Source organism: Chaetodon auriga, chromosome 10, assembly GCF_051107435.1.
Source record: "Chaetodon auriga isolate fChaAug3 chromosome 10, fChaAug3.hap1, whole genome shotgun sequence".
In the NCBI taxonomy this organism is placed as follows: domain Eukaryota; kingdom Metazoa; phylum Chordata; class Actinopteri; order Chaetodontiformes; family Chaetodontidae; genus Chaetodon; species Chaetodon auriga.
The window spans coordinates 13,585,895-13,599,657 of NC_135083.1; the positions used below are offsets into that span (position 1 = coordinate 13,585,895).

Consider the following 13,763-nt stretch of genomic DNA (forward strand, 5'->3'; position numbering starts at 1 on the left):
TTCCTGATGATACTTACATACTTTCACTTAAGTAATATTTTCAGCACAGGACTTGAACATGTAGCTGTTTTTAAGGTGTGGTATTACTACTTTTACTTAAGTAAAGGATCTGAATAGTTCTTCCACCACTGCTCTCCTGTGACCTGAAAAAGGACACCTGAGGTCACACAGTCACAGTGGATCAGAGTGGATGACACAGAAACATGCTGCAGAGCGAGGCTGGCTGGATCAGAATGACGATACCAAACTAAACTTCTAGATAGAAGATAAAAGGGCCATACTGATCGTTTAGCCCATTGATTACAAATCCCATACAGTTTTGACACTATTACCAATAATCATAGGTTTCTAATTTTTTTAATGTGTACCTCAGAAGCAGATGAGCTATTAATTTAGGGCTACAATAAACATCATTCCCATTATTGATTAATCCTTCTAGAATTTGTTTGATTAAGCAAATGATGATTGGTTGGTCTAGATAATAATGGGAAAAAATGCCCCAAAAGCCCAAAAGCCACAACCAGCAGTGCCTAACCCAAATAAAAGCAATTTACAGTGACATAAAACTGAGAAAAGCGGCACAACCCAACATTTGGCAAGCTCAAACAATGAAAGTGAGACATAAACAACTAACTGATGTTCAAAATTACTGATGATTCAGTCGGCTCTACTTTAGTTCACTTGATAGGTAATCTATCACAGGTAATGTCAGAAATGTTCCAGTATTCAGTATTCAGATCCTTTACTGAAGTAAAAGTACTGAGATCACACTATGTAAATACTCCACTACAAATAAAAGTCCTGCATTCAAAACCTAAAGTGAAAGTTTGTAGGTATTATCAGAAAAATGTACTTAAAGTACTCATTGTGGAGTAAAATGTCCCCTCTCAGTGTTTTACTATTACATATGATGTTTTAGATTAATATTACTGCTGCATTTGTGTGTGTGTTGCATACTGTAGATGTTTATATAATGTTGTGTTGTTTAATCACTGATCGTCATATGTTTGTTTCATTGCTGTCCTATGAGAACCACATATCTCTAAAAAGTTTGATGAGCTCAGAAAAACAGCCCTGATTTCTGCTTTGTGACTATTCATTTTCCAGTTAATCCAAGAGGGTTTTGACAATATTTCAATTAGTTTAAGTTTAAGTAGGAGATTTTTTTTCACCTCATAGAGGATCAATTAATCCTTCAGTTTATCAGAAAAGATCCAAATCACCAAATTTGCCAGTACATGGTTTTCACTGGACAGGAAGGTTATGAAAAATTGTAATATGAAAAGTAACTAGTGACCAAAGCTGTCCTCTCAAATATCGTGAGTACAAAAGAAAAAATGAAATAAAATGTTTACCTTTGAGATTAGAAGTACCATGAATTTGTAGTACAGTATTTGCACTGAATTACAACACTTGAGTAAATGTACCTCGTTACATTCTAGCACTGCCCTCTGGGTGAGATTTCCCGCAGCACAGCTTTGGATTTCTGTTTGTCAGCCAAGTTGAACGTCTCATTAACACTTGAGTGCAGTGGATGGAAGGCTTTTCAGAGCAGCCTTTGCTTTCAGCTGCAGTATCAAACAACAGGAGCGTGACACTGACAGTTTCTCTGCAATAATGAATGATATATTAAATGGAAAGATGTGGCTACATTAAAAATAGGAAAACTGCATTTAAAAAAATGTGCTCGGGAAAACAGTCAGTTACAGTGATGTGTGGTGAAGTGGGTAAAACATGTTAGAGAGTCAGTCAGAGTCAGTCAGAGGAGCGTGCCCTCTGTAAGCTTCCTGTTGAAGACAGGTGGTAGGCAATTCTCTGTAACTGTAAAGGCAGAGCTAAAACTGAGCATATTCACACAGGGATTGCAAGCTGATTATTTCCTCAGAATTGTAAAAGCCGCACGTAACACATGTGCGCACGTGTCTCACGATGTGCCAGATCCTCAAATTAGCTTTCACGATTAAAAAGCGCTTCATCTTGTGTGCATTGTTTCCCAGCAGACTACTCTGATCCTGTGAAGATGTTAAAGAAAACATTTTTCTCCACAGTTTGACAGCCAGACTTAAAAAAGGTAAACCCAAACAGAAGCGGTGCTTTGGCTAAGGACGCTAATGTGACATTTTTGTGATCTGCAAATTTGAGTAAAACCTGTGACGGCTGTGCTAAGAGGTGGTTTTGAATTGCACATGTAGTCAAAGGTTATAAGACTGTCAAAACAGCCTGTGTGTTGAAATTAAAACACAGTCATAGAAGTCTTCTTCAGGACGCCGTGCCTTCTTGCCCTCATCAGGATGGTGATGGGTGCACTGAAGGTCACGGATGTCTGTGTCAAGATCAGTGCGTGTTGTCAAAGAAAGAAAGAATATTCTGTCGAGAGGCATTTGGCTGTTATATAGACATAAATAATAATTTGCACATACAGAGATACGTTGTGATTTTTGTACTTTTGAATGTTGCAGGGTTGACTTCACGTGCTTTTTGAAATGCATCTGGAATTTGAATGTGAGAGCAGCCAAAATACATTTTCCACTGCAGAGGAAAAGAAAAGTCAAACAAGTGTGAAACAGACACAACAAAGGTCTGTCACACAGGCCAAAAGGTCACATGAATATAAAGCAGTCAAAGTTAAGGTCAGCCCTTTTCCTTGTTGACTTTTTCATTCTTTGTATTTTAAATGTGTTTCTCAGAGAAAATCCACTGCTTATTTGTATCTCTGAAGGCTTAACCTTCACTATAGACAACAATGTTAAATACTGTTTTGGATTTATTACGGTGACACTTTATATACTGTGCGTCGACAGTACACACTTAATGGCGGCTTACAGTGTACAGCATGTGTTTTCTGTGACGCTAAACTCATTTATAATTATGGAAAATGTCATTCTTTTTTTAAAAAAACAAGGAAAATAGGGAGTGTAAATATAAGCACATCTGCTGTTTTTCCTCAGCAACAAAACCAAACATCCTGGACTTAAAAAACATCCGTACGTGGTTATTATTGACATTATTGACGTCTGTGATGTGATCGACACATCACAGACGGATGGATTTTTCTGACATTTATCTCCTTTTTTAGAACTACTATAATTTTGAATGGTAAGTGCTGCTCAAAGCTCATGGCTATATGCTCAAGATCCGCTCGGCACAACGTGAATTCATGATGCACGTGTGATCGGTGTGAATCCCTTTTTTCTTGTTAAAATAGTGTTGTGAAATAAATATCTTAATGTCTCAAAAATGTGGCGTCTGCTTGTTCTTTGTATCGTTGCCCAGGAAAGTCAATGAGAAACTTAATGCATCTCCAGCGAAAGCTAAGCATACGCATGCAGATGCCATTATAGTCAAACTAGAAAAAGTCACTTTTACAATAAACTTAACTTTATTGACAGTAAAAAGTTTTGAGAATATCGAGGGGCACGCATTTGCAACTGCAAGAACATCTTGGAAAGCAACATGACTTTTTGAAATACAGTAATGAGGCAGTTGTACATCTTTAACTTTTGAGGTAAAGTGTTTTGTCATGTTACATCATTCACAAAATATCGTATAACATTGAAAAGTCCACACAAGGAGACAAAAACCCATGCCTCATTTCCACTTCTTAAAATTACTTCACATTTCAAAAATAATTCACAATTCAGGGAAAAGCAGAAAATGACAAGCACACATGCTATATTCCATTCACACACACTTCTCTACTTATCAAACCAAGTGCATTTTTAGATTTACTTTTTTTTTTTCTCAAACAGTTTCAAGTATATTTTTGCCTGCGATTAAAGAAAATTAAGTTAAACTAAGAAGCAGCAAACCCACAATAACAAGTAAGAATACTGAGTTTGGTCTCATTCATGTTCCCAATATTAACATTATCAGATAACTCACCATACTGTAGCAATAAGGTTTTTGGGTGCTATAAAGAAGCAGGAGGTAACATTTTATGGACTTGAGGAATATGCTGGATAAGATTTGGAATATAGCTGATTAAATACACCAAGGCTGAAACAAACAACACTGAATAGATAATCACAAGTGATAACTGAACAGATCCAAACTGATTTCTTAATTAATTTTTAAATAACTCATTTGTTAATTCACTTACATTATGCAAATTGTTGAAAACCTCAGCCTCAACTGCTGAGTGCAAAACCACAAAAGAATTGCAGCAAACTTGAGCGTACTAGACCGCAGAACCAGTGCAACGCTGTGGGATTCTGTAGAAGGCCGACTCCGTTAAAATGCACTGGTGTCGCCGATGAGATGATCAATTATTGTGAGCGTGACGCGATTTATCAGTGCAGTAGAACGATCACAGAAAAGAATTTGTAAAGCCATCGAGTGCTTCGGCAAAGATGTTCATATATATGCAGGGAACCTAAAAGTGCAGTCCCGTAAAGGTGTAGCACCCTGGGCCATCTCAGTCAGGCTCTTACTGTACACTACATGGCTCGTGGTCTGATCTGCACCAGTATTCTAAGGCTCACTTTAAAATCCAACATGCTTCTTCAAACCTGAACGCCTGCTTCACCCTCAGGTGAATGTTTTCAAGTTCACTTCCTTAATGATTTTGCTTTGTCCCGATGGTCTCACTGTGCAGCTGCAAATATTCTCTCTGCTGAGGTGACTTCACACACTGCTGAACCATGCTGTAAACGATGTATTCCTACAGCAGCGTACTGCTGCAGGAGTTAAGGCAATCCATTTCTGTGCTTCGTCTGCGACAAAAGCTCCTCCCAAACCCAGAGGCACAAAGCTCTCAGTGCATATTAAGCTTACCTGACACACTACACAAAATACTCCCTTCAACCACAAAAACAAAGCTTTTAGTACATACTAAGCGTACCAAACATACTTCTTAAAATGTACATGCTTTTCTTAACTGTCTGTGTGCATGACCTCTCAAAAGTGCTTACTAAATCACTTAGCAAAAGATGGCTAGTCAAGATTTTGAGCACCAGTTCCCCTCCAGTTTTTTTTTTTTTTAAGTTAAGAGGAAATCCCCAAAAAAGGCACTTCTGAAGCAAAACCGGTAGTTTTGCCAGATGATTTGATATGGGAGTGCAATCAATCATAGAATGTAATTTGCCTCCACTAAACTTTAAATGTTGCAGTGAAAAATTTTTTCACTCTGCTTCAGTTTGATAAATATTCTGACAAGAAAAAACCACAAATCCTTTTACATACACCTGGGATTTAAAGCAACTGATCTGGTGCAGAACAAACGTGAGCCCACGACTTTAGAGAGCAGCAGTCACCTCTCCTCATCCAACCACTAGCCCCTCTCCTCAGCCCACCTGATGCTCTCCGCGGCTGATGTGAGACGAGAACTCGTAGCGGTCCTGGCTGCGGTGGCCACAGATGTTGCACTCGAAGGGTTGGTGGAAGCCGTGACAACCCATGTGGATGGTGAACATGACATGGTCCAGGAAGAGGATGCGACAGTGTGGGCAGTAGAAGGAGCGCACAGGCTGGCCATCCCTGTCTAACACCTGCATAGTCTCCCTGGAAGAAAGCAGTGAGCCAGGGCTCCTCTTTACTATGCTGGGGGGTACAGGACACGCTCTCTCCCACTCTTGGTCCAAGTCTTTGGCCTGGCCGGGGCTGGAAGTGGGATGGCTGCGGGGCAGTGCAAGGGTGTGGTAGTGGAGGTGGTGGTTGTTGGAGGTACTTGTTGGGGCTGTAGCCCTTGTGCTCTGCTCTTCTGCTGTGCTCTCTGTGTCTGTAGAGTCGGGGCAGCCGTTTGGCGAAGCGGTGTGGCTATGGGCTGAGGGTTGGTCGTCACGGCCTTCGCCTGCCTCCCGCCCAGCCAGGCCAAGAGGCATTGCTGTTGGCCCACCTGCGCCATGGGCGCGGGGGCCCTGAGGAGTCATGTTGCTGTTGATGGAGCCCATAACTGTGCGGAGCTCCGACAGGAAGGCAGGATGGAGCTGGGACAGTGCGGGTGGTTCGTGGTTCTCCCCTTTACCCCTGCCGCCTTGGAGATGTGAACCAGCCAACCTAGCAGAGTCCACAGCAGGCTGAGAGCTCATGAGGTCCCCCTCCTTCTCAGAACCAGAGGACAATTCGTAAGGTGCTTCAGGTAGGTCAAGGTGCATGTGCTTTTCACCTATGAAAAGGTATCAGCAATAAACGATTAAGATGGAGGATCTCCTGGACTGACTTCATCTGTTCCGTCTGGCCCATTTTCATGAAGCAACGTGGACCAAGTGTCTTCAAACTGCCGACACTGAGTTTGACCAGGTTCTTATTATTTCTGTACTTCATCAGAACATTAATCAAGCTGAAGATTTATTAAATTATTGTAGAATTGAATTTAAATATAGAACTTGTATGTGTAATAAATAGATTTATACACTTGTGCTAAATATGAACAACATGCCCTGTCTTACTAAAAAAAATGAAATAAAACTCACCCAAAAACTTCTGTGGTGTTGACCTCTTGCGTTTGGTGATGCTCATAGCCAGTCTATCCACAAACTGGATTTTTTCATTAGATGGCTGGAGCACAGGTTTAGTAATTGTCTCCATATTTACTGACTCTTCACCTGCAAACACAAAACTCTGTGTCATCAATATAGCAACTAATTCATTGTATAAATGTGTCAAACTTGCATTTTTCAAGCTACTAGCATTTGCAGTTGTGCAGAAAGTGACAGGCTTATCGTCTATAAAAGTTGTTTGGTTTCATGCTTGTGTGATACGTTACCCTGTGCTGTCTGTGTGTTGACTGCTGTCTGGTGGTCCAGACTCTTCAGATAACTATGGCAGCGCTCTAGATGTTCGTCAAGCGTGCTCTGTTGTTTGTAGCTGCGACTACAGTAGCTGCACTTGAAAGGTTTCCCCACCGTTGGAGAAGAAACTGCAATTCAAAGAAAAAACATTTCCTTGATTCCTTCCGAGACAGACAACACGGACTAAATTTCACCTTAGACGATGGATGCTGTTGATCGACTGAAGGAGAAATACCATGTAAATAACGATAGTGATATTGTTTATTTATATGTTTGTATTAGGGGATTTTTATTCTAAAAACGTACATATAATTAGCTAGATTTGAGAGTGGATTCCCCCATTTACTAGCAATTCCTGAAACTGTCGCCAATAATGACAGAAAACCCCTAACCCTTCACCGCAATGTTTCATCTTAGTAAGCCATCGGAAAGACTGACGTCAATTCGCTGAAATCCAGTTAGCAAGAGCCTTTTCTTTGAAAATGAGACTCTGAGACCCGCGGCGATCAACCAAGACCTACTGTACCAAGACTATGTGAACACCTGAAAAAAATTTGAAAGCACTAACAGGATTTCCTGTTTTCAAAAGTTAAATGTCATATTTTTCATGTGATTTACAGTACATTCTGGTTAAAAAAAGATCTGCTTCCTCTGAGCTTCACAGAAGGGGACCATTCTAATGAATCCCCATCTCTACAGCTTACCATCATGTCATGCACCATACCGCATCACCACGAGGAATAATGTTACTGAACAACTGCATCCATCAGGTGCATGAAAAATCCCCTGATGGCATATGTTTGGTGTGTTCGGTGCTGTTGTATTACACTTAAAGCTCACTGGTTCACCTGCATGTGTGCGTAGATGTCCAGCCAGGGCATCTCTCCGGCGACAAGCGTAATTGCAAATGGGGCATTTGAAAGGCTTCTCTCCTGAGTGTAGCTTGATGTGGCGCAACAAGTTCCCCTTCTGGGTGAAGGAAGCTCCACACTGGTTACACTGGAATGGCCTCTCACCTATGAACAGTGGTTGCACAGATGATTTTAGAGGTCAATCATTTGAAGTATTACCTTTATTTAATGATATTTAGGGTGATGATATAGTTTGTGCATAAACTCTACTTGTCTTGCGTTCTCATGAGCACTGCCTTGCTGGCTTGTTCTCACCTGTGTGGCTACGCTTGTGCACCATCAGTACGTTGGGTCCGATGCAGATCATCCCACACACCTCACACTGGAGCTTCCCATTGGGCAGCCGGATCGGTCCTGGTGAAGCAGCGTTTGGACTGGCGATCTCGTTGTAAATGCTCGCTCTGTCTCTTCCAGCGCCAGTGTACTCTGCACTGCCTTCTTCCATTGGGTCCCCTCTGTCATCCTTCCTGCTATCGTCCCTCACAGCCTCTCTGTTCTCTGGCTGTGGAGCACCTGGTGACTCATCATCACTGCACAGCTCAACCTTAATGGAGTTTGCTGTGTAGGAAAAGGAAGAGGAAAATACACGTTTACTTTCACACATAGTTTTAAGGAAGGATATATATATATATGCAGGCCATGTGGCAACACTGAAACATGGGAATGATATCTGACCACTAAGGGAACGGTGTGGTGAGGACTGCTGACTGTTTGGAGATCTCACTGAAGGGCCCTGCAACCCGCCATAAAAATCCTGTTCCGTCGATGACTCTCCTCCATTGCCTGAAACACAAATATGCCCACGTTATTAAAGCAAACATTAACGTCTGGAGACTGTACACACAAATGTGTAGTAGTTATTCCTTTATATATATGTATAAATATACCTTGTGCATATGAGCGTCCATTGCAGTCATCAGCATTCATTCTCTCACCAGATGCCTACAGAAATATGATTTAAAAACAGACTGTCAATATTACTTTTTGTCCCGTTCACAGTGATCCATTCGGACCCAATTTTCTGTGCCTTAGTAACATGAAGATTTATATGTAATGCCTTTGATACTAACCACATAAAATATACTTACCAGCTGTTTGTTGGTACAAGAATAAGTCTACGAAAGGGATAGCTTTAATGCTTTCACTTCCAAGTGTCTAATAATAAGTTCACTGTCATAAACTAATCTAGTAAACTTGGGTTCTGCCCTGCTACTTCTGTATCATGTAGATTCTTCAGCACTGTGGCCAGCAAATGAATATGAGCGGCTCCACATTTATAGAAAGCCAGCAGTGATCGGAGGAGGAGTTAAAACTACTGGGGGTGGACAAAATAGCTGGAACACCTTACTCTATAAAGCAAACACCCCCTCAAACTGTCCTCCACTGGAGACTTTGACGTGATCTCAGCCAAATTCAATATTGAGATAAGATCAAAGTTAACTGAACCCAGGAGGAAAATGTATCATTGGGAGAAGATGAAGAGAGGCAGAAAGGAAAAGAATACAGATGAGTAGAAAGTCAAACTCTGTAATACTATATTTATAAGTTAGACATATACAATTTATTACCTTAAGTAGTGTGCATAAATTAAAAACTGCAGTTTTCTGATAATTTCTTAATATGTATGATTTTACATATATATGTATATAAATACACAACATAAATCTTACAATTTTCGGTTCTGTTTATTTGCTGTAGCGTTTTATTGATAGTTGTTTCTGTTATTCTGTCCATACGTGCAATAGGCAAATAATAATGTGGCAAATGCACTGTGGGTTACAGGTACAGTTACTCCACTGCAGACAATAAATTGAGGTATTTTGACTACACCAGTTTCCAACACAGGCGGTGCTGAGTTCCAGCATTTCCAGACATGCAGCATGTTGACTGTATGCGACCAGAGTTGAGGTGATGCTCTGTTCAATGTCATATTAGAAAAAAAAAAAAAAGCAAAGACAGACACAGAAACACCCAGATGTGCAATGCTGCACCTCTTGCTCAAATGGATGACAACAATGGACAGAGGAGACTGTGGAGAGAGGGAGGGGGGCGGAGACAGCACATCGCAGGGAAAATTAATATCCTGGTATTGGAGCAACAGGCATTGATGCAGCCGGGAGACGCGCCAGTCACACCAGGGCACGGCGATTAAAAAAAAAAAAAAAAAAGGGACGCGCACCAGCGCCGACCCTTGCCTGGCAATGCTTTGTGGTCGAGATGGGCAACTGTGCAGTAAAAACATATATTCAAATAACTATCAGGCTCCTCCATATAGCCGTGACTACTTGTTTTAGCTGCTCGCTGGATTTGGTCCGTTACGGCACCAATCGGTTCATGGACGGTCGAGACAGCGGCGAGACACAACGGCAATTTGTTGCAGGAGTTGCCACAGTCCAAATTGTCCGCATGAACGCAGCTGTCATCAGACATCGAGCACGTCAAACTGGCCTGAGCTATACAATGTTTCTCATGAGCCGTTGCTATGGCACCCGACCACACGACAAATGGCATTCACCCCACCAACTACTCAAAAACATGCCGTACTTCAGATTAAAACCGATGGATGGTCTTACCAAGCGCCGCGGTGGAGTCCACAAGCCTCGTCCTTACCTGGCGACCGATCGGTGTTTTCCTTTTTAATTGTCTGGATGGCTGTTTGTTTTCCCAGGCGACGACAGCATCTCCGGGATTTTTTTTTTTTTTTTTTTTTTTTTTTTTTTTTCGTACCTGGGAATCCCAACAACTTCCGGGCCCATGCTGGGATACAGACCGAATAATTGTACAACAGAGCTCTTGATTCAGTGATTGTCGAATGCATCGATGCATGTCAGCTCCGGGTACAGGTGGCAAAAATGTGATGACATTTCTGCCATCAGAGGAGCTCGTGGGCTCAGCGGACGACCTTAGACTGTTGCGCGTGATTATCTGTTGTGAGAAATAGTGGCTGTAAGCTGCTCAGCCTCCTGGATTCAGAGAAGTTATTCATTGCAAATTCAGACACTGTTTATGATCAGGGCCTCTTCCGGAAACACTCGTGGAGAGTGAAGGAGCCGGGTTATTTTTCTCTTTGGCGTCTGGGTTATATACCTTTATTACACCTTTATTACACGATCAATCATTGATTTTAGCATTCACGCTGTGAAATGAAAGGAGAGGTAAATGGCAGTGGTAGTTTGGCGTTTACAAGCAAGCACACATTAAAAAATAAGCAGAATTGTTGTGATGAAGTAGTTTATGGTGATTTTACACCTGTAGCACCAGAAGGTGGCAGCACACTGCTGTTTGAGACCAACTCTGCCAAGTAACCAATCAGACAGCTGTGTGATAATGTCAACACGTTCCCTGTCTCTGTGCATGCTCTTGATTTATGTGCCATGAATAGAAAATAATGACTGAAAACAGTGTGATCAAGAGCGTCACTGTGCCATTGCAACTATTGAGGCCAGTCAGTCAGTAAGGGCAACTATTTGAATCGATGAGGTCTGTGCCAGCGCAGAAGGACCTCATAAGCCTCATGGATCTTCATGAACGTTGCCTCGGCATCCTTGCTGGGGTTGTGGTCTGGATGCCATATCTTGGCCAGCTCTCTATAGCTGTGAGTGATCTCCTCAAGAGAGGCGCCTGCTTCCAATGACAACACCTGCAACACAAATATATCCTCATTCACAGTTGGGAAAATTTGAAAACACCAGAGCAGTGACTTTATGACTGAAAATGTCCAGACTGATACACAGTATGCACATCCAACTATAACTGTCTTAACTCATCACTTAGGCTTTCCAGTTTTATGAGCTTGCTCACCTGCAGTGCCTCTTCTTCTCTCTCAGTGTACTCTTTGAGCAGTATTTCCAGCACCTTTTTCCAAGCGTCTTCATAGTACCCCCCTCCGGTAACAAAACACAACATCCGGTATGGCATTAAAAGAAAGTACTCCAACACACTTCTGAGCCAAGGCAGAAACCAGAAAATATCCAGCAGAGCTGCTACACAGTCAGACAGGTAGTACAGTGTGGCTGTGGTGTTGTGGAAAATACAGTAACCCAGCGGAGCAGAGAAGGCCAGCCAGGCCAGGCCGAGCCTGTAAAGCCGTGGACCTGAACAAAAGACAGAAACAACTGTCATTTTAGAAGCAATATTATGAAGGCATGTTCATTTCATATTTGTGCGATATCCTCACCTAGTTCCTGTTTATTCCCAGGTGCCCGAGGAGGTTTGAATCTGCGGTGCTGTGCAGCAGTGATAGTGGCAGCCAGGCTTATAGGGAGAGGTGATAAGGTGCTGCCATAGAATATTGGGGAAGTTATGAGACAAGCAGTCAAAGTTTTCTGGAGATCGGAGGTCTGCTGGCCAGCATTGGACACCAGATGTACCCCTGCACCCACGCATAAAGGTAGAACGATCAAGTAGAAGAAACTGAGGGAGTTCAGTCCTATCAGAGCCACGGTGCCAAAGTAGATCCCAACACACACCTGTCCAGCAAATCTGATGGGTCCTACAGGTGGAGGAACCATGGTGGGAGGTCTTCTTCTGTCCTTCTCTGAATCTTGATTGGCCTCACTGACATATGCAGGAATACGTATGAACTCTCTGACCCAGCCAAACCCAAACCCTCCCAGGGTTAGCATCCACAGCAGAGCATGGCTGTCTCTTCCTAAATATAAATGGTGAAGGCCCAACGGCCCTCCGGCTGCCCACAGGGCATAGGCTACCACGACACTTTTTACCATTCTTTGGCCTGAGTAGATCAGTCCCTGCACAGGTGAATATTAACCATCCCTCATGAGTACCTGCAATAAAGGAACAGAAGAATTTAGTCTTACCTCCAAGTCAGAACAGTGAGAATTTATAAGTTCTTGACAAAGTCCATAAATATTAATAGTTTAGATGTGAGCTAATCTAGCCGCCAGTGTTTTTAGATGGTTTTATTCCCTTGAAATCCAGGATTGATTGAATATCCGTGTTATGCTATACTTCTAATGACTATTTTACCAATTCTAAATTATGCTTTTGAGCCCATCTTTGATCACATTTCATTTCAGTCTGTTTTACATTTTCTCTGTTATCCGTTTGCTGCTGGCATCTTAATGGCTGCCACACTCAAAGGGCTTCAGTGTCTGCGATCCTGTTCCCTGGTTAAATAGTATATTACATAAGAGGGATTTATTTTAGCTCATGATGGGCATTGTCATTTTAAGTAATTACGTGATCTGAAACATATTAAATCGTCCATGTATTTAAAAAAGCAAAGCAAAACAAAACATATCACATGTTGTACAAAAAGTCAGACACTGAGATGTTAGGCACCAACCTTTCTCTATAGGTGAATCCACAGTTAATCCAAAGGCTGTCAGACCGTTCAATTTATTGACTTCATAAAATAAAAGTACATTTCAGACCTATTAAGTTTTGTCTAATAATAACTCTGTTACTTACTGAGACCACAATTTCAAACCTTTCCAGTCCTTTCCGTAGCTGAAGTTGGTGCATGTTATTGCAACAGCTGGACTTTGGATCATGACAATGAAATTACACTGCGGCCTCAATGCACGTAACATTTAGTTCTCTTTAGTTCCATCTGAACAGATAAGGTGAGGAAATGGTTTAAAAGGGACATTTGTGAGTCATAGGACACTGGTGTAGGCAGAATGCTTCAAAGAGCGACGTAATTTGTGCTGTAAACAGTTTAAAGAGGAATGCATTGCAAACAGCAACATACAAATTAAACAGAAAATAAATTAAAGCTTTATTTTAAATTCTCATGTGTGACAACAATGACAAAAATATGTTATGAGTAAAACGTTTACTTTCAAAATTCTACTTTAGAATACATAGGCTTAGTATTATGTCTCAGTGTTATATTATTGTGTATTATGATGTGAGATTACACTTAATGATTCATTAACCAGTAAAGAGCATAGCATAATAGTTTTAAGGTTAATCTTCAAATTAACAGATGTAAGTACCCTTGTGTTCATTCTCTATTATTTGGGAAAAGCATATACATAGATCAGTGGTGGAACAAGTATTTGGATCCTTTACTTAAGTACTAATACCACACTGTGAAAATACTCAGCTACAAGTGAGTAAATCCTGCTCTCAAAACTTTACTTATAAATAAAAGCAC

The 13,763-nt window shown here is 41.4% G+C and overlaps 2 protein-coding genes across 3 annotated transcripts; both read right to left on the reverse strand.

Annotated features, from left to right (window-relative positions):
- Nucleotides 1-4,980: 4,980 nt before the first annotated feature.
- Nucleotides 4,981-10,364, reverse strand: ikzf4 (IKAROS family zinc finger 4). 2 transcript variants are annotated; one of them, XM_076742102.1, is made up of 8 exons: nucleotides 10,213-10,364; nucleotides 8,527-8,581; nucleotides 8,315-8,422; nucleotides 7,895-8,197; nucleotides 7,577-7,744; nucleotides 6,704-6,856; nucleotides 6,411-6,542; nucleotides 4,981-6,103 (listed from the first exon to the last, which is right to left on the reverse strand). In XM_076742102.1, the coding sequence occupies exons 2-8, from the start codon at nucleotides 8,564-8,566 to the stop codon at nucleotides 5,283-5,285; spliced, it is 1,725 nt and encodes a 574-aa protein (XP_076598217.1). In that variant the 5' UTR covers nucleotides 8,567-8,581; nucleotides 10,213-10,364; the 3' UTR covers nucleotides 4,981-5,282. The 2 variants fall into 2 exon arrangements, with proteins under 2 accessions (XP_076598217.1, XP_076598218.1); XM_076742103.1 differs by having other exon boundaries at nucleotides 10,250-10,320.
- A 738-nt stretch (nucleotides 10,365-11,102) lies between these two features.
- dnajc22 (DnaJ (Hsp40) homolog, subfamily C, member 22) lies at nucleotides 11,103-12,366 on the reverse strand. Its single transcript, XM_076742104.1, has 3 exons — nucleotides 11,817-12,366; nucleotides 11,441-11,733; nucleotides 11,103-11,279 (listed from the first exon to the last, which is right to left on the reverse strand). Exons 1-3 carry the CDS (start codon nucleotides 12,364-12,366, stop codon nucleotides 11,103-11,105), a joined length of 1,020 nt encoding a protein of 339 aa, XP_076598219.1.
- Between the last annotated feature and the right edge of the window lie 1,397 nt (nucleotides 12,367-13,763).